The sequence below is a fragment of the Chaetura pelagica genome, unplaced genomic scaffold (assembly GCF_000747805.2).
Source record: "Chaetura pelagica isolate M959 unplaced genomic scaffold, ChaPel_1.0 scaffold142, whole genome shotgun sequence".
Taxonomy (NCBI): domain Eukaryota; kingdom Metazoa; phylum Chordata; class Aves; order Apodiformes; family Apodidae; genus Chaetura; species Chaetura pelagica.
In genome coordinates this window covers 10,198,111-10,219,707 of record NW_009952973.1, presented here as the reverse complement: position 1 = coordinate 10,219,707, position 21,597 = coordinate 10,198,111, and the positions used below count along the sequence as shown (strand labels likewise).

General features: G+C 34.3%; 1 protein-coding gene across 2 annotated transcripts in view; it reads right to left on the bottom strand.

Moving 5' to 3' along the window:
• WDR17 (WD repeat domain 17) overlaps positions 1-19,927 on the bottom strand; it is a 38,856-nt gene extending 18,929 nt beyond the window's left edge. Inside the window, exons 1-12 of one of the 2 annotated variants that reach the window (XM_009995952.1) lie at positions 19,862-19,927; positions 12,618-12,746; positions 11,753-11,936; positions 9,823-10,053; positions 8,252-8,503; positions 7,412-7,534; positions 6,905-7,092; positions 6,250-6,418; positions 4,179-4,270; positions 2,936-3,018; positions 2,189-2,275; positions 1,301-1,465 (exon numbers count right to left, since the gene is read on the bottom strand). In XM_009995952.1, the coding sequence (XP_009994254.1) occupies positions 1,301-1,465; positions 2,189-2,275; positions 2,936-3,018; positions 4,179-4,270; positions 6,250-6,418; positions 6,905-7,092; positions 7,412-7,534; positions 8,252-8,503; positions 9,823-10,053; positions 11,753-11,936; positions 12,618-12,746; positions 19,862-19,927 (1,769 nt within the window). Of the gene's footprint in view, positions 1-1,300; positions 1,466-2,188; positions 2,276-2,935; positions 3,019-4,178; positions 4,271-6,249; positions 6,419-6,904; positions 7,093-7,411; positions 7,535-8,251; positions 8,504-9,822; positions 10,054-11,752; positions 11,937-12,617; positions 12,747-19,861 lie in introns of those variants that run through there. The other variant, XM_009995953.1, reaches the window with a different exon arrangement.
• Positions 19,928-21,597: the final 1,670 nt, after the last annotated feature.

Below are 21,597 nucleotides of genomic sequence, written 5' to 3'. Positions count from 1 at the left end.
TATTGCACAAGTAATGTGGAAGAATTCAAACCAGATTTCTTACTATTTTTAGTTCCCCTTCAACCAAGTAAATTTCTAACATTTCCTTATGTTTTCTGTAGTTGATATCACTGGATACAGCTAACTGAGAAGACTACAGAATTAGGAAGTTAAAAGCTCAGTTTCTTGAAAAGATAATGTAATAAAATTAAGCCAGAATCACAATTATCAGATACATTACCAAAGCTGACTCATGGCAGCAAAGGCATTTATTACAGTTTCATCAGTGCTGCAAAGGGGCCATTTTTTGGGCCTTGCATCAAAGTAGAATATGCATGTAAGAAAAGCATTTTATATAGTTACATATATATTTTTCTACAGCAATATGTGTCCATGTGTGATCCTTGCATACTGTTCCTTAGCACTGCATAAACCTAGGTGCTAAACAGGTCAACTGATACAGGTGATAGAGGCTAACTATGAACAGAACTGTTACCAAGTACGATAAACTAAAAAGATAAACTCCTTCCTGTGTTACCTGGAATAATGATACCCCTCCCTCAAGGTGAAAGTGTGACTGTTTTCTAGAAATCCCTCTGTAATTATAACTTATTACATAGCCCTGATTACTAATAAAATCAGAATATCTCACAATGACACCATGACAGAATTTTGGATTCACTACTCGCTCATGTGAAATAGAGAGGATTTACACATAAAAAGTGTGGTGCCAAGTTGTTTTCTTTCATAAATCATGACACTATGAACTAATAGACAATAGTCCAAACCTGTGATCCTTTTCAGAAAACTTTTGTATATTCTGCAGGGAAATGGCTTAGAATGGTTTACCATAGACTGATGTGCTCTCCCTCAAAGAAAGTCATAAAAAGCAACAAAACAGAAGTACCCAGCACCCAATAAAATTTTCTACAGCTTCTACTTAATTTTACTTTTGAAAGACATTAAATAAGAGCAAGTCTTGCACTTGTATCTTTAGACATATTCCAAGCATGTAGTATCCTCCTTGTACCATTCCTGGAATTAACGGGTTATCAGTTACTGACTCTACTCTTGGGAAAGCATTCAGAAACTAGCATTGCTACAGCAGTTGTGATGATTTTAGAAAATTACCCCACTGCCTATATACTATAGTAAGCTAACAGGAAAGCTACAGCTTGAATCTGAACAAGGGAGAGATTTAGATTATTATATTATTCACAGAATTTTTGAAAGTACCAGCACCAGTACAACTCAAGATCTTATGTTTCTCTATTAGCCTTGCTTGAGGTTTTCAGTTTTCTAATGATTCAGAAATACTCACCCATCATCAGAGCCACTGCAGAGGATTCCTTCTCTCAGGGGAGACCACCGTACATGAAACACCTTTGCAGTATGCCCTGTAAAAACTTTCAGTGGCTGATCTGAGCTGGTTGCCAAGTAGTAAACACGAACATTTTTATCCTCACAGCCAGTAGCTATCATATCTCTGCAAAACAGAAACAGTAAAATCCTTGGCCACTGGAATAATCAAAAGCAGCTATGGTTTTTTTGGTTGAAAAATAAGTATGATGCATCTTTTGCAATTTACTTCAAAATTAGCTTATTTTTGCTTGTCCTTTGTCTCTTTATGATGTAATTATTAAGACCTCAATTAAATATACAAAAATCAGGAAAAACCTGATAATGATCCATTAGTTGCAATGGGGAACAGTATTTGCACTGCAGTCTGACCAACCACACAACACAACCATTAATACATTGATTTACTGTGTAATTGGTTCTTGACAAAATGTTACCATATTGTTACTAGGAACTTCCTGCAAACTCAACATGTACCACAGGGATTTTTAGTTGCCTGCTATGTTTTCAGCTTATCAGTTCATTAAAAGGAATCCAATTTAACCCCTTGTTTACTGGTATTGAATGTCTGCTTCCTCCCATGCTATATACTCAGCCAGAGAATTTCTTATTGATGGAAGAGAAATAAAAATCCTCTTTTGAAAGTTAGGTAGTCCTTGTACTACTCAACATGCTGGGCAATGAAATACACTACTGGCAATATAGAACTGCTACAGTCTTATCCTATTGTGGAACAGCAACAATTTCAGTGCTCTAACATCACAGTAAATAATACATTCTAAATAACTTTGTGTTATTTTATTGGTAATACATTTAAACTGGTGATCAATTTGAGTTGATTTTTACTTACTTGTTGTTTTGACTCCAATCACAGCCAAACACTGCAGCTGGATGCTTGTACTTGTGAAGAACCTTGCCATCGATGGTTCGAATAATACTGAAACCAATTACAATGCAGTATTTTAAGGAAAACAAGCATTCTGAGTAGGCTATCCTAAAGTTTGATTCTGTGCAAATAAGCCAGATAGAAAAACATTGTACAGAAGGAATATAAGAAATCTTTATTCCTGCACCCTCACAACTACAAGGCTAACTACGTATTTCCCAATTAAACATTTAATTGAACTTCAGAGTTCATGTTCCGTCATAGGGGCTGTAAAAATGTCCACTGTAGTACCTCCCTCCCTGAAAGAATCCTTATGGCCCAAAATCTAAGGTGTAGCTAGGGATTCCCAGTGCTTGAAATAACAAACTTTAAAAAATAATAATAATTAAAAAATGAAGACAAGTAGTGGGATTGCTTTGGAAAAGCATCCTCCATATCTAGAGATAAGAAACCTAGAAGAATAGTATTAGCTAAATAAAAATCAATACTCAGTTTTGATATCACAATGTCTTAGGCACTATACCTTTTGCAAATACTTCCTTTATTTTCTCAAAATCATCAAAATTTACCCTAACAACTACAGAAGATCAATATAATCCAAGTTTGGGCCAGTAAGAACATTTTTTAAATTAATCACTGATACTACTGTCAAAGTTTACTGATTGGAGAAGTGCATTTAGTAATTATTTTTTCTCTTCCAATAACACTCACCAAAATCCATCACTGCTGCAGGTTGCTATTCTTTTGGAATCTTTATGACTCCAGGCAATGCAGAAGATTCCATTCTTTCCATGCTTCAAAAAATGCAAAATACCTATCAATAAGAAATAATTCACCCCTTTTTTCTCTCATCTATTGACTCATCTTTTTCATTTTATTCTCCTGTGGGCTTTAGCCCTTTTCTCCTAGTGAAGTATACTGCACAAAACCACATTAGAATGAGTCCCCAGTATAGCTGGGATACTTGAGAATCCAAGTCCAAAAAACTGGGACTGAGAAGAGAGACAGTAAAACAGCCATGCTTTCCAAGATTAAAGGGACAAAACTAGGTTAAGTTGAAGAATGAGCAAGCCATAACAATATGAGCTTGAAGCTTGAATAAAGGTTAGCTACTTTTCGGAATACTGAAGATAGTAGGCGTGAATTATCGTGGTATGTGAAAATTTAAGTGGGACGTGTATCAGGACGAGCATTTGAGAAAAGATGTTTAGTAGCACAAGTGCAAATCTTCTGTGTGTTAGAACTCAAAAGCTCATTAATCTGTATCTGTTTTCTGCCCATTCCCCTCCCCCATCTCTATCTTCTTAAAAAGCATCCTTTGTCCTCTGACAGAGGTACCACAGTCAATTTTGTCTGTGTAATCGGAAGATAATCTGATGATTACAGCTATGTAATAAGAATAGAAAAGAGTACAGAATACTACAACATTATATTAAATAGCTCTTTCTGCCAAGAATAATGATGCTACTGTTTCAGGACTTGCAGATGCCTGTGGAGATTTCAGGTAAATACACAGCAAGAGTCAAACTAAGGCATCCTGTTCAGTGTGCTGCAAAATGGAGCTTTATTGCTCTTGACTTCTGAGCCTTGCTGCTGGAAACACTGAACATAATTTTACATTTTGATATTCAGTTTAAAGTCTATATGACCACACACATTTACATGTCTAAGAAAGAACCAGCTATGCTTTTTCTATGTATCACTACAGGACCAATTGTAAGATAATGGAGATTTGTGGTGCTTCATCAGTCTCATGTCACAAGCCCAGTCAGAGGAAGTAAAAATACTACTGCCTCAGAGATAAACTGTCACCTACATAACTCTTTCTGTAGGATTTCATAATACAGCACTTTTGAAAAACCTATGAACTGAGACCCTTCTTTATTTATTGACACTAAATGGAACACCTAACTTAAATTTCATGTAGACAAAAAAATATGTAATCTCGTCTTACCTCATTGAATCTGGTTATCATTTTGCCTTTTCGGACATCCCAGATGAAGCCACCATTTCTGGATGTTGCACCAGCTATACAGTTCAGGTCTCCTTTAGAGAAAGATATTTGTAAGATCTCACAAAAACATAAGATAACAATATTTTTTCACTAATATATTTCTACTTTAAATTCAAGGTATGTAATATAAAAAAATTAAATACATCAGTGGCACATAAACAAGAAGTTTTCATAGTTCAAGGCCAGCATTTGATACTAAGTCACAAAGATCAGTTTCAACAAAAGACTGACCTGCTTTTCTACATTATTTTGGTGAAAGGGCAAAATAGAAATATTGTTGCAAAAAGTATTCCCAGGTGACAGGTGGCATTAAGGGGACAAGGAAATAATGTTCATGATGCATGACTTAAAGACAGATAGAATCTCAAAGTTTCAAGTTGTAGTAACTACAGCATTTTTTTTTTTAATTTTTCTTTTTTTTAAGTTCCCTATGTACTACAAAATATCAGGAAGAATGCAACAGAACATAAAACAGTACTTTGTTTTCTTAATCTTGCACCATGGCAGCACCTTAGCCCATTAAGAATGTACTGGAATCTGTAACTGGGCTCTACAGGGCAGACTATCTGAATGTGTAACTCGAGAGTGAGACCCTGAAAATTGAATTAAAGCCTAATACAGAAGCCTCCAAATTCTCCTCACCACAGTGACCTTCTATCCCAATGTAGCTATACTTTTGCTAAATAGCCGCATGGACATTTATATATATGTTTTGACTGTTATTTTCTACCACACTTCAGAGGCAGAAAAGACAATCTATGCAGGAATCTGGATAAGATGGGAAGAGATTGTCAGGTAGGAGAATGGTAGGACAAAAAAGAGGAAAAAATGTTACTAGTATGTTCAAAAGTCTTTTCAGACCAAATACAAATGGCAGCAGGGATTGGATTATATATTAGCAATAAAGATAAATGATAGTACAAGGTGGAGAGGAACTCTAGGAGTAAGGGATGTTAAAGAAGCAGGAAAAGTTCTGTCTGGGATGGACAGAAACTTTGGGACAGGATGGTAAGGAGCTGAAATTGAAGCACACGCTTCCAATTAGCCTAAAGTTACTTTAAAAAAACCCTGAGAATTCAAGATTTGAAAAGCACCTGCCTAGTAAACAAACTGTTCTCTCAATGTGAGAAACTCCTACAAACTGCATTTAAATTTCAAAATAAAATGCCACAGAATAAATCACCATATTTTATATTGCCATAATTTCCATGTAACAAGACAAATTATCTGTGAAGAGAAACAAGGTGCAAGAGACTCTGAAATGAAAAAAGTGCCAATTAATTTCACATATGCAAACTATATTAAGCTTGCCATTACAGTATTTTTTCCTGCCAGCTATTATTTCTTAGTTTAAAAGCATAGGAGAGAAAGGCAGTGAGCTGCATTATTTAAACTTTTTAAAAAATGCATCTGCTATCCAAAGAATTAAAACACAATATGAAAGCCTACCTATCATCACCTAATGGCATTATTAACTATCTCAATTGTACTCCCAGTTTCACCTAAGTGGGTTACAGAATAGTTTTAAGATGAAAATTTTGCAGACTTCAGTGACATCTATAAGAAAAAGCAGATACTTAGCTGAAAAGATACTCTCTATTCTAAAAAGTAAAAGCAGAGCTCTTAAGTGATTAGAATCCTACACAAAGAAGGAAGAGAAAGAAACATATATTCCACTATTCTGCACAAAATAATCTGAATTATTTTAACCAGCTGCTTCCCATGCAAAGAAAGCCTTTTTAACATCTGCATAATGTAGTACTCAAAAGGCTCTGGAGATTTTCTTCCCTCTATTCTGTGTCATTTCAGTATGAAATATTGATATAATTCCTCATTAGGGTATGGTCTCAACTAGGTCTGAAGCACTGAATTCTACAGGTTTCACAGATAACAGTTATGCTTAAACATTCTAAGATACCCTTCTAGCTAAAACTTATACCTTTATAACATGAATTGCTACTAGTCAATGCTAATCCTAACAATGTTTAGACCTAGTGCAAAATATTCTTACCTGGAGCCCAAGAAAGGGAATAAATAACACCCTCATTACCAGGAGATGTGTAAACTGCTGTTAAAGTATTTATGTCCCAAACTTTTATTGTGCCATCAAATGAAGCTGTAGCAAGAAGATCAGGGTTATCAGGTTTGAATTTGCAATCAAAGATGGTCTCAACATGTCCCTTAAATGAAACAAATATTTAATCCATTTTTATTAATTTTACTTTTTTTCAGAAGTCTAACTCTAGATCAAACTCTAAAACACACTGTATTATAACCTGTCAGATCCATTATGAGTTCCAAAAAAAATGGCTCATCAGTCCAAATGAAAAGGCATAAAATAGCTTGGACTATAACACTCCTCATAGATCATTATTAAAGACAGAAAAATTTCCTGAAACAAAAGAGTGATGCAATGCCAGGAACTTGTCAGCATTTTCCATTGGAACCGAGTTACTAAAAAACAGAATTAAAAAAACCTAAGCTAAAAAAAACCCAAGAATTCCATAGTGGTTAGGATGAGGGTACGTTTATCCATTTTCATTTGAAATTAAATGAATTTGAGATAAACTAAGGCCCAAAAATTTTTTTTTTTTTTTTTTTTTTTTTTTTAATAATTTTGCCCTTTAGGTAAAAAAGAACCCGAATGAAAAATAGAGAGGACATACCAAATCTCTAAGGAAATCCCACTTCCTGGCTCCCATGTCATAAAGCCCCACTCCACCATCCATGAAGCAACAGACTGCGTGACCCGGAGGGAGTGAAAATGCTTGGTTTTGGGTTAAAGTTGGAGGAGGAACAGCCTCACTTGTTGAGGATGTATGGTGATTTTTAGTAGGATACTGTGATGAATATGCTTAATAAAAAAAAGGAAAAAAATATATAGACAATATGATATTTTTATTTTTTAATTTAATAAGTAATGATTAGAAAGAGTAATGCTTTGTATTCCAATAAGAATAAAAACAAAAGCCTGGACCACTAAAGGGCCTTATAAAGTGCTTGATCCTTTACACATTTTTCTAGTTCACTGGCACCAGAGGGTACTTCATTTAATTAAGAACTACAGATCTGACACAAACTTACAGAGATCAACTTGGATATAACAAAATACAGAAAAAATATTTTCTTAACTTGTAGCCATTACAATGAATAACAATAACAATTACACTTACGCTTTTTCTTTGGAGGAGAACTCAGCACATGCAAACCATGGAAACCAGTTTTCTTCAATTTAAAATTATCTACAGGTGTTGTACGTGAAACGTTCCAAATACGTAACACACCAACCTGAGAATCTGAGGGTTAAAAAAACCACATTTGAAATCATTTATTTTTAAAATATATTATTATATTTTAATGTACACAGAGATATGCAGTCTAAGGACTGGTTTAATAAAAAATACAATATGAATTAAAATTAGAATCCTAAGAAGTAATTTGTAAGCATGCACTGTAATTTCCATGGTAGTGTCACTATTAATAAAATAGTTATTAGCATTAGTTATTTAAACTTCAGCAGAGAAGCTCTATGGAGCCTCTCTCATTATAAAACATTTTCAACACCTCAGTTTTCTTACTCATTAGTCCTTCAACCTAAGCACTAACGTCTATGATGCAGAAAAGAGGCAAGAAATAGACTGTTGTTTTTTTTTTATCCTTCTAAAAATAGAGAAATACAAGCTGGAGCAAGACGTGACATAGAACAATAATTTTTTATTCCTACTCCCAAAGTAACTCATATTTGCTGTTCAAGTGTGCATGAAGAAAACATTATTTAGTATAAAAAGCAAAGTCACTTGTTTATGTACCCAACAAATAAAAAAAAAACCCAAATATAAAACTTGCCCAATGTTCTTTTCCACATTTATATGGTTGGGGTTTTTTTGTACAATCCATGTATGGTTTTATTTGTAGAAATGTTAAGAAACAGAAGGATCATACAAATAAAGTATCAGTGTAGAAGACTTAGCCTTACATTTATTACCTTTGTATAAATCAAATAAAAGGCTTACCTCCAGTTACAAACATTCCAGGTGCACTAGGAACCCAAGCTAAACACTGAACAGACGCTGCTGAACTGGGAAAACTAAAAGTTGTGATACAGGACAGAGATTCAGAGTCAACTAGTCGAATACCATTATGTAAATTAGCTACAAGAAGATAGTCAGTTGACAAGGGGTCCCACTCCAATGCTGTAACTGGATCCTCTTCATCTGTTCCTTCAAGGGACTCTGGTCTTAAGACATGTTTCTGATTTTTAGAACCTTTAAGAGCATAAGAAAACAAATTATTTCAATATGAAAACAAGTATATCCTTTCAGGAGTTAAAAGTTTTGCAAACATAATTTTGTCTCTCCTTGAAATTTTTAGTAGCCTGCTCTACTGTCTGTACCAGTAAGATTATAATAAGCTATCAAGCGTATTAACATAATTTTATACTAAATAAATCAATCAGACATATTGTCCTAACAACTTCCAAGAGTAAAAGCCTGCAGCACAGCTTCAAATACATGTTACAGGTCAAGAATACAAGAACAGTTTATTAAATATCTAATTCAACACCCATAAATTGCAATCTAGAAACCCACTGTTGGTAAAAAAGGTAACTTGGATAAGCCTACATTTTCAGTTATAACTGAATGTTATGACATATTAAGGTCATTTTGAAAGGGTAACTCAGTAATGGTGCTATATTTTATTATAGGGATATATTATATTTTTTAATATTAGTTAGTTTTGAAACGTATTTTAATTAATCTATCTCTTCACCAAAATTTTTGTGATCTATTCTTAACACATCTATGTTTTTATCTAAACAAATTCTTCATCTTTTTCAAATAGCATAAATAAATCAAGTTAAAAGAAAACTAAAACTGGTCTGTGTTCTTTCAAAGTCATTATGATCACACAAATGTCACTGCCTTAATTACAAGAATATAATCCTTTGACTTAAAATATTCAGATTTCTTATTCCATGCAAGTCTGGGCCTTGAATGGCAGCTCTACAAGAAAAAAAGATTGCTACTCAGTTCTGACAATTGTTTTGTAAGTAGATCTTTGCCAAGCTTGGTGGATTTCAGACATGAGCGGAGAAATATTTTCCCACATAGTCTTTAACAGAATCTTGAATAATACAAGGTGTAACATGAGATTCTACAAATCTACCTACAAAAACGCAGAGGTCTTTAGAATACGAAGTGGAGGACTCTAGATCAACTGCAAGCAAAGTAAGAGACTAAGCTAAAGACTCAAGTTAGTCAATTCAGAAGAACAAACTTGCTGGGAAATATAGTTCTGCAGACGATCATAGTTGTTATCATTCCCTAAAAAGCCCCCATTTATTGTACTTCTTGAAAATTGCAATGTTATCTTGGTCACAAAAGGGAGAAGATACAAAGAAAATGCTCTGTGTTCTTTATCTAAGAAAACATATTTTTGTGATATTGAAGGAGCAGGAATACTATGAACTAATAACAGATTTTATATATGTGCATATGTTAAAAAACCTAAACAAAAAAATGCAGAATTATATAGACAAAAATAATACATATATAACTAAATATTTTACTGTATCAGTTTTTACCTGGCTGAAAAATAGATAAGCTTCCATCAGTATGTCCAAATACTATTTTTCCTTTTTTCTTTGGATGCCATCTAAACAGACTGATATCTGACAAGAAACTATGTGCTTCTCTGTGGACAGTTACCCCACTGTCAGGTCCTGAGATAGTCCAAATGTACAATGGACCTCTGTGGGAGACAAATGCAACAGCATCCCCTCCATTCCAGCACCAGCTAAGTGACGCAGGAATTCCTGAAACATACAGGTAAACCTTATAAGAACCTGGATATGAAATTCAGTGTATTAATGATTGTCCCATTATCAGCAATTGTCTTGAAAATCTGTAAAAATAATTACTCTACATAAAAATTATTAGACTGATATTTAGACAACTGTGTGAACATCTTATGGTGTAAAAGTAAACTACGCACATCCATGAGCAGCAAGTAGAACTATTTCCCAAATTGTTTTAATACTGCTTTGATGGGCTGTGCTTTATACTTACACTTGATTTCATCAGTGGCAAAGACAATCACACATATGGAAGTGGATAAGCCTGATCCTCTAAGCAATACGTACATTCATTCACAATTCCATTCACCATTGTTTTATTGTAAACCATCTGCTACTAGGCTGATAAAATAATGAAAACTTTAAGATGTCTATTTTTTTGCAACACACAATTTAATTTAATTTAGAGAGAGGCATATATTTTTGACAAAACTGTAAAGCAAGCCCTGTAATGAAAGGGAACTCTTGATACCTTCCTTCAGGATATATCAGTTTTAATTCAGTTGCCTAATACCTAACTGTAGGTGTTCCAGTTGAAGAATTTTGACCTTTATATCTCCAGTCCTACTTATCCTCATAATTTAATAGTGTGTGAAGGATTAAATGACAGTAAGACAAACTGCTCAAGCTGAAAATTCAAAGTTGTTATTAGACACTTAAATATGGCAGTGCCAAAGAAAGTAGAAGTAGCATCAATTGGAGGTTTAAACATATTATCCTAAAAATAAATTAGCTTTAAAAAGGTTCTTTCACATGTACTCATTGGGCTGAAGTAGTATTTTAAACAAGGAATGAATTGAAAAATAAGTATTGGGTTTTACCTTAATGCATAAACCGATACATTATTCCATTTAGAATAGATCAAATTAATGTGGGTTGTTTCCTACTTATTCCTTTTGCAGATATGCAAGATATATAAGATTTTCAGAGGTATCCTAAGTGCTCTGGAAAGAAGAGAGTAAGAAGTCCAGAAATGTCTCTGAAGATCCTGAAATACTGACTGGTCTTAGATTGCACCTATATGCAAATTTAGGAGTCAAGAACACCTGACCGAGGTTGACTGTAAGAAGAGAAATACAGGCACTGGTTTTGTCTGAAGGAAATGAGCAAGAGTGGGGCAGCGAAAGGTGGCGAACACAGACTTTAAACCCCATAAACTTCTGCTACAATCTTTTAACCGGCAGTTTCAAGTTCTGAGAGAAGATGCAGGTAAACATATGTTTTCCAAATTCACTGATAAATTACACTTGAATTTGTTTAAGGCTAGATTTTATTTGCTTTCACTTCTGTTAAATTATTATTAAAACAAACACAGTTTAACATGAAATTGTTTAACCTTCAATACCATGATGGAAAACATATTTTTTTTCCTCCTCAATAAATAATCAATGGCAAACCAAATTCTTGAATCGGTCAAGTACTTTAGAAAAAATAATAACCTCTTTCTTTACCAACTACTAGATGGTTTAGCACAATTCACTCAAACACACTATCATTATTTTCTAAAATGAACTGCAATAAATCTGACAAGAATATTGTGTTAAGCAATTGTTAAACCTCTCGTCTACCAACTGCTTAAAATTTACTCTATATCAATTATTTCTGAAAGCAGTGGATGACAAAGCTGTATGGATCAAATAGATCTCAATGTCTGAAATACCTTTTGTATTGTCCAGCTTGGCCACAACTTTCTGTTCTGTCACATTCCAAATAATCACTAAACTATCTGCACTGGCACTTGCAAACATGTCAGGATTGTGGGGACACCAAGATATGGCTGTGATTGTCTTCTTATGCTCAGACATAATTGCCCGGAGCTTGTATTCATTGTATCGATGATCCAGCTAAACAAAAAGTAACATTCATTTTAGAAATACATATTTTGTAAATTAACTTTAAGTACTGTTGGGCTGGAAAACAGTTAATATGAAATATGAATATGAATATTAAATATGAAATTATAGTGGATCTGACAATTGTCAATACCTGATATCTTAACAGATCAAACTCTCATACATCTTACTTGGACAGAAAACTTGTTAAATATTCAATTAGCCCAATAACTATTAATACAGTCGATCCTCTTTTCACTTATAAACTATTACATACCATTAATAGCTGCACTCAAACCTAAAATACTTTACTTATAGGTATGGTAGAAATAATTTAGTAACCTGTAAGAGGTTAAACAGGATAGAAAACGAAAATGTGCTTGAAATCCTTCTAATTTCTTAAATCACTTGGTACAATTAAAATAAATCAATCAAATGCCCAAACCTTACAGTAATTTTTATTTACTTTAATCCTACTAGTGGTATAACTCATTAAGTTAAAATATGTATATCCTTTATTTCCTGATGTATTTCTCAGTCTGAAAATTTAATATCCCATTGGATTTCTATTTTTTTGGTTTCTGTTTGTGTATAGTAACTGCAAACTTCAGAAGACTGTGGAGATGAGCAATTCAGAAAATCAAGAAAGTAGTAACTTGCTCCACAAAGTTTCTTAAATAAAAGTAATCTTACCTGATAAATATAAATAGCAAGGGTAGCACAGTAGGCAAATCTGTCCCCACTAGCAGCACATACATCCTTGTTCCATGGCTGACATCCCGCAGCTAGAAGTCCCACTTGTTTAACCTGTGACATTTTTGCCTTTAAAACATAAATTTATTTGACAACAAGATGACAGAATGTTAAAAGAACAGAATAATATTTTTTCTTCCCAAAAATAACATATACTTATGTACCTTAAAATTACAGCTAGACTTTGTGATTTAAAAGCAACATCTTGTGTTTATGAGGTGCAATTTAATGTAGCTGAAATAAAGCCAAGCAGATGTTCACAGATCTTCAGTGCAATGCAAGAAAGGGATTTTAATACCATTCACAGGAATCCATTTGGGAGGAAAAAAAGGGAGGGGGGCAGCACATGAAAGCTTGAATAGTTCTTGATTTGTACTAGCTGAAGCTATTCTTCATCACACTCATTTTCTTCTGCAATCTGGTTCAACTATATTACAGTATACAGAGCCCTCTCTGCTCTCTTCTTCATCCCTTACAAAGATGACTGAAAAAAATAGACCACATGCTAACAATTTGTTTTAAGTAAGTTAAGCAACATTTCTAAAAAGATCTTCAAACTACTTGCATAGAACAACTATGCATTACTTATTACTTATAATAATAATCCTCTTTGGAGAAGCTTTCTAAATTTTCTTAATAACTACTGTTTAACAAAAAAAGTTGAAGAAAACTGGAAAATAAAAAGAAAAGCTTAGTGTAACACTACTATATATAAAATTATGCCTTCACTGTCCAAAACATGTCTTAAAACTACCAGCTCTGCTCAGAATGAGACAAGAACTGACTTTAAATACAAACACAAGTAATTCTTTGCTGGGCAAGACCAGTTATCCACCTACCCCACATCTGATTCATGCTGATGTCAAAATATTATTTGAAGCACATAAGCCTGGCCATTTTTCTGTGATCCGTTTACATATTCTACTACAGACAAGAATCCACACATTTGCAAAGGTATTGTTAAAATTAAACTGGTGGGTGGTTTCTACAGGATGACCTCCATAGGTCCCTTCCAACCCTAATCATTCTGTGATTCTGTGATTTAAGAAAACCTTCAAAATGAGCCTGGTTGCATTTATTTACAGCAGGCAAGTAGGAAAGGCCAACCGTTTCAATTAGAAATGAGTCATCATGTGATACAAACATCCCAGGTTCAAGCCAACTGTCTGCTGATGCAATGCCTGCTCCATCGGCCTGCAGAAGTAATAATTGTGGCTTTACCACCACCACAGAAAGCTCTAGAGGTCAAACAACTGCAATAGAGGTTGACAAGGATGAAAAGGTGGATCACAGCCTGTAATCTTGTGGTGATCCAAATGGCAGAACAAGGTCCAAATAACTGTAAAAAGGATTCACTACTTCTTCACAGAAGTTAAATCAGTCCAAACAAGGCTCCATGACTGAAAGTACTACCTATAAACAGGATATTTAGATATATTAGATAGTTGAAGCCTCTTCATACATATGACTTCAACCAGGCTAGCAGTAGAATCCTAACACAGAAAAACAATTGTACTTGTGTCAGTGAGAGTTCCTGCAGAAAAGAATCTTCTTGTGCAGACTGGTGAAGGAAAAGTCTGCTGAGTTTCACCATACCACTGAGTGCTTCAGCATGAGCTCAGGTAGGGTCCAAACATAAAAATTCACCCTTCCAACTACGTTATAGACTGTCTCATTTAAGGACACATTTATACTGAAGACAGATTAATGGACTGAGGGACATTATGTGGATAAACATTACATGGAGGATGGGATCTCTAGGTAAAAGAGCTGAGACTATAATCTTTAAAAGACAGAGAGTTACATTCAGTTTACCAAGTGTTAGGTAGATTTTAAAGCCCCACAAAGGAAAGGGAATTAAAAAGAAAAAAGGAGACTTCAAATGCAATCAAGTATTTTGAGGGAGAAACTCTTGATGAAGTACAAGGAGTGGTTAGGCAACACAATGTTGTGTAACAGCTTTAGGAGAGATACATTGTCTGCAGATCACTTTCCACCTACTCAATATCTACTATATGGAGCAGGAAATATTTTTCTGAATTACATTAGTATGAAGGCACATTTAGGAAAAAAAACTTTATACAACTATGGTAATGGTGACCTGTAGTACTCAAAGGAACCTATCGGGCAATACTGACAAAAAGCGTATTATATAAATATATATAAATATATTAAAATTTCCATTTTAATAGATATATACAAGAGACGAAAATAAGTTGAATGACTAATTTTATTTTCTATTTTTCTTATCCGCTTGCGGTATCTACTTAGCAGATAAATAGTAATGAATAAATATAAGAAGCAACCTTCATGAGACTTAAGTCTCTCTCTGTTTAATTTGCTGTTTCACTACAGGTAAGATTGACTGTTACATTAAGATCTCTTACAGATGCTAAAACAGAAGTCCACAGATGTTTCCTTCAGAGTAACAACAGATTTATCACGTAGTATTCTGCGGTAATCTGTAGAAAATGAATTCTTGTTAATATATTCAACAGATCTTCCTTTTTGCCTTGACAGGAGAGAGAAGTTATGCCTGATTATATGAAACCTAGTCAATAGGAGAATACTATACTAATCAGCTGACAAAAAAGATTCTAAGCTTAAGTGCTGAAATCTAGAACAAAAGGGAAAAAAGTCCTTTACACGGGTTTTACAATTACTGTGATCACACAAAACAGCCTAGCACTTTGGGTTTGGAGGTGGTTCCACTTCTAGCACTAGTATTTCCATATTTTGCATGCAGCTGACTTAAAACGAAGAGACACATATATATATATATATGTTGTTTGTTTTTTTAATGTCATCAGGACACCTGCATAGTTTAGGGTATTTTAAATATTTCCAAATGCATGCATCACTCTTCAGAATTCAGACTATATTACTCATGACCAAAAATCACAGTAATCAAATGGCTATAAAAATATTTCAGCCTAGTTTTAAATGTATGTCTGTAAGCAGTATTGGATATGTCATATTAAGTACTGTGTTTGAACTAGAACACATTTGTCTTCTCTTTGTTCCACATTTACATTAAAGACAAAAGGTAACTTTAGTAAGTTTTTTGGAAGAAATTCACCAATTTGCTTCATTCACAAGTTTTAATTAAAGCTACAATTATTGATAATGTACTGTTTTTCTAGAAGTCTGATATTCAAATGAAAATGTTTAGATGAAAAATGCTACTTTGTGATATATCATTATTCCATTGAGTTAATTCATGCTTAAGAAGCTTTATTAAACTTTGATTCTTCAATATGGGTTTTTCCTATTTAAGTATCCATAAAAAAATTACATATGTAAAATATTCTGAGCTATATTATAGATCGGAGTTTGCATTTTATTTACTAATACTCGCTCTTTTAAACTTGTTAATCTTTCCTGCTCCTTTTAATGAGTTATAAACTGTTTTACAAAACACACTGCAACTGAAAAGAAGCATTTGCTTTGAAATTCAGTCCAATAGTACCTTGAAGTAGAAATTACAGTTGTATGGCTTACTGACTGTTAATCTCTAAATATCATGCATCAAAGTACTTTCCCGCAGCTCTTTTCATACATTATAGACTTCTGTTGAACATAAGGTACAAGGAAGAAAGCAGCACTTACCAGAACAGCCTGAATAAAAGGCCAGAAAACTAGAAATGCTGTATAACCAAATCAACAGATATATATATGATTTTATACACACTGGATTGTTATAAAATGTGTATTTTTCATACTTTGTTAAAAAGGCATTTTATTTCAAAAGGGATGCACATGTAATTATAGTGAATTCTCAAGTATACACTGAAAAAGAATGTGCATGTAAAAAACATGTACCACTTTGGGTAAGCTGTCAAAGGATGCCCACGGTTTCCAAGGAGATGAAGCAAAGAGGGAGGACAAAAAAAACCTTTTCAATTGCCAGGATCAGCCTAGTCCTTCCTTGTTGCTAAATATAGAAAAAACCCAGAAACTGAAATTCTGTATGCAATATAGAGCTATATTATTTGAAAATAAAAACTGCATGGACTAGATACATAGATATGGCTATATATCAATAACTTAAATAAAAATGTCTAATAATCTCTACCTTAGCATAGGTATAATTTTTTGTAAAACACTTTGGGATTTCCATGCTCATTCCAATACGTTGCTGTTCCCATAAATGGAAAATCTTGCTCTGGTTGGGAGATGAAGGAACTAACCCTTGATGTTCACAGAATAATGCAGTAACTAAAGGATGCAGGAGAAAAGACTGAGCATTTTGTCACACCACACACAGAGAGCAAAAGTAGCCTGGCAACTGCAGTTCTTTAACAGGCACCATTTTAATTTTAACGTAACTCCTTTTTCCCTGCTTCAGCTACTCAGTGTATCCATTGCTCACTGTATTTCTGGACTGTACTACAACAATATTTACAGAATAATAATGGCTCTTAAAATCCATCACTTGTCACCCTTTATTTATCAAGAGATGTGCCTGCATGTATTAATGAATTTATAACCACCAACCAGAACCGATAATACAGGCTTATATTGTTAGCGATTGTGGTCCATATGGTGTATGAGTTATCCAAATGAGTACATACACGTGTGTTAATCAATATGCTTCTGTATATATAAACTCCTAGTTTTTGAACAGCTATATGCAGTAAAGGGTTAGTGGTGTCTGCTTCTGTTCATTCTATTATCACTATCTTCCAGTGTTTTCTAACGTGGAAAGCTTGCTGTCTATGTTTGACATGTAAAATTGTTATATCTCATCAAGTCTATTGTCCCCAGGTACAAGTATTTTTGTCAATATGCCTACGATAATGTAATAATTAAACATTTTCTTTAGCGATATAAAAGTCATGTCTCCTTCAAGACACTGGCTACATTATAGCCATCTTTGTGGGAAAATCCCCTGGAGATGAAATGTGACCTGTGAATCAGACTTTCAAATTCATTACCACACCCAAACCCATCAGCTTGAAGGTCTATAATGTACAATGAATTAATCTTGTTAAAAAACACAAAGGTCTTCAAACCTAGGAAGAACTCTCACTGTGTCTGCAAGACATGGTAGACATCAAGTGCCAGTGGGGCTGGAAAAAGCACATTATAGCCATGTTAAGAAATTAAATTCTTATTATTAGGTACAGACCCATGAAATAAAGGATAACTGGAATATTCTGGTACATATGCAACTTAGAAGCCAATAGTCAAATTAAATTTGCTAAGAATAAGCAGACCAATGAAATTTCAAAAAACTGCTTCTGGAAGGAGTATTTAAGTAGTATATTTTCTAAATTCTATTCTATGCTACCTATCCATTACATGTATTTATATAAATTTATGAATCTGGGGAAACTCAAAAGTAAGAGTAAGTACATCAGAAGATGATGTATACATACACAGTATGTACCTTGTCAAAGACTAGCTGTCATGGAAAACCATGTTAGAAAGGGAGTCCAGAGGAGGGCCATGAGGATGATCAGATGATTGTAGAACCTCTCCTTTGAAGCCAAAGGAGATGGGGGTTGTTGTGAGAGTCAGGGTTGTCGAGCCTGGAGAAGAGAAGGCTCTAGGGAGACCTTATAATGGCCTTCTAGTACCTGAAGGGGGTCTGCAGGAAAGCTGAGGAGGAACTTTTAAAAAGGGCATATAGTAACAGGACAAGAGGGAACAGTTGCAAAGTGAAAGAGGGTAAATTTAGACTAGGTGTTAGGAAGAAATTCTATCCTGTGAGTGTGGTGAGACACTGGCACACATTGCTCAAAGAAGCTGTGGATTCCCCCTCCCTGGAAGTGTTCAAATGCCAGGTTTGTTGAGCAACTTGGTCTAGTGGAAGGTGTCCCTGCCCATGGCAGGGAGGGTTGGAACTAGATGACCTTTAAGGTCCTTTCTATTGTCTTGACTACACTGTTTATACAGTTTAACTAGAATATCTATTGTGCAACTTCAGCAAGATAATCTAAAGAGATTTAAGAGATTTCAAACTAAGGTTTGAAACAGAGCATGGAGAAATGCTGATATTTCTAATATTACATCACTAGGAACGTTGAACTACATACCTAATCAACTGGCAGTGGTAACAAAACCATAACCTATAGAATACTGTTCAGTAATATGGTAGTTTTCAGATACTGTATGTATGACAAAGAAATACATACAACCATGTCTGATCTCAGTAAAAAGGATCTGGGACCCTCCATAAGAATTTTGTTCTCATCTTCCAACCCAGAGATGCCACAATTACCAGAAGATTGCCTTTCTGCTGGCAAATTGCAAAGATGACAATTCTGATTTCAGATGAAGTTACTTCTTGACACATCTCACACCTGAATCCCTGATGAACAGCTATTAAAAGATAACTCCACATCTGAAACATTAATGAGTGACATGTAAAATGAGAACAGTGGGAAGGCATTAAAATCTGCTAGCTTTGAATACTTAAAAGCCTATAACTGGCATTACCAATACATAATAACGTAACTAAAGCAGCTGCTGGCCCTTATGTTTCAGTGGCACCCCCTGCATTCTGATTCAATAGCTGAGAATATACTATCAAAATGAGAAACAGAAATTACAAAAATATATGATTACATAAAGGAGCTTGATACCGATATTACTTCCCACCATAAATCTATGAAAGCAGCAGGAGATCAAGCTTGCCCAAGGCATGCAGTTAAAAAAAGATGCAAGATATCCTGCAAATGTTGCTATAGTAACAAGTCCTCCTCCTTACAAAAATGTTAAGAAAAATATACAAATATCCAAGGCACAACTTTGCAATTAGGCTAGGTGAACTAATATCTCCCAAATATTTTTGTTTTACTCAATTACTGCTTTAGTTATGTTAGTTTACTCAGTGCACAGGATATTAATTCATCTTAATACAATAAAGTTAAGGGTTTGATTGCTATCTCATTGCATATTAAAAAAATACTAGTCATTAAATTATGCAACCAAAAAATGCAAGTAGGTGGCCACAAAACCTCCAATATAATTTATCCAGCTAGTACCATTAATTTAAAAAAACCTGATTTTAGATGTGCTTATCTATGATTGAAGATCTCATTAAAACTACTAAAAACCTCTTCTTAGTATCACTATGGGAATATTGCTTTCAGTACTAGTAATATAATACACAGCAGCTTAAAGAAGGAAACAATAAAGGAAGTAAAAGAGAAAATATTAATTTAAATAATTCTTACTCGTTGTTGTCCTTCATACCAATCATCTTCATCAAACCAGTGGGAAATATAAGTCATCCAAGCCATGACAGAAAGCACAGTTGAAATAAAAAACACAGAGCCTGAACACATGTGAGTACGATGAGTCCTGTGAGAAAATGTACTCAAAATCACACGCTACCCAAAGATCAGAGCTGAACTCTGTGTTATGATTCTTTACATTCATAGATATATATATAAAATCTGAAATATTTTTAGCAGCAATTTAAATGCCATATTGGATTCTGAACCAGAAAACAGAAATCAACACTAAAACAGTCACTAGATTGTATTTTCCAGTATTTTAAATTAAAGCAAGTTAGTGCTTCAAGCTTGATTTTACAGTACTTCTGAGCTCTGAAAATCAGATGCTGTTCAAATCATTCTTATTTATCACCTAAAAAATATTTTCCTTTTTTTCAAATGTACTCTCTGTAGGAAATGTGGTTAAGTGCACAAAAGCTTGTACTGAAATGTAAAATATCTTCAGAATCATGGGGAGTGATATGCTTTGATTATGCAGGGAGTGGTTTCAAATGGCACAGTAGGAGGGGCCATGATTATTGCAAGTGCCAAACATCTTATATTTAACATTATTTTTTAAAAAGGGTAAAAAAAGAAATCAAAATTCTCCATTGTTCAACAGCCAGCAGAACCTGAAGCACTCAACTACAGCAACCAGCACTAGCTGGGTAATTTAGAAGCCTAATTGTCACTGATTTATCAGAATGCATCTGCTGCTTTTCTCTCTCTCAGGAGAGTTTCACATATCTCTCTGCATTTATTCCTTCTGCAGCTAATTATCCTTTTTTGGTATGCTCTCAAGTTTCACATCATATTTAATTGTGCATTATACCAATGAAAACAAGAGGTAAAAAGAGGAATGAAAGCTATATCATTCATACCACAACTCAGTACTGCAGCAGCACACTTCATCAGCTGTGCTGTTTAGAAGACATTATCATAAAAATCTTCTGACTGCATGGCTACAGCAACTATCAAATCCTCAACAGAGATTATGGGAACCTAAAAAGCCCCAGTTTCTTATGAAATCTAGAAGCCAGACAACTCTGCCTTTCTACACTGAATTAGCAAGCTGTTTCCCAAAATTTGTAATACAACTGCAAAAGCTAGACTGCGATATCAGTTGCTCAATCAAAAAATAGACAAAGCAAAGTCGGAAAAGAATGGCTGGAAGTACCACACACTAACATGGACTTAGTAGTCAACATTACTGACCATTTCCAAAGAGCAGTTCAGTGTCATTATCAGTCCTACTTTAGCACACATGATTTCCATTAAGGCTCTTGTATAAGAAAGCTCTGTTCTCAGATACATAGCAGGCAAATAAAGAAAAGCAGCAATACTTTTACTTTCCAACCACTTACTGAGAAAGATGATGCCAAGGGAAAAACAAACAACCCAAACCACATGGAAAAAAAAATAACAATTTAAATCAAGACCCTCACTGTATTTATAAGAAGAAGCATTCCCAGATTAGCAGATTTTTTTTGTTATAAAGTCCTGCAAAAAAATGTAAACATACAGAAGAACTTCCCACCATCATGGAATCATAAAATGCCAGGTTGAAGAAGACCTCAAGGATCATCTGGTCCAACCTTTTTACAGAATACTACACTTTATATGAGATGGCTCAGCACCCTGTCAAGATGAGACAGTCCAATGTGGGGAATCTACCACTCCCCTTGGGAGACAAT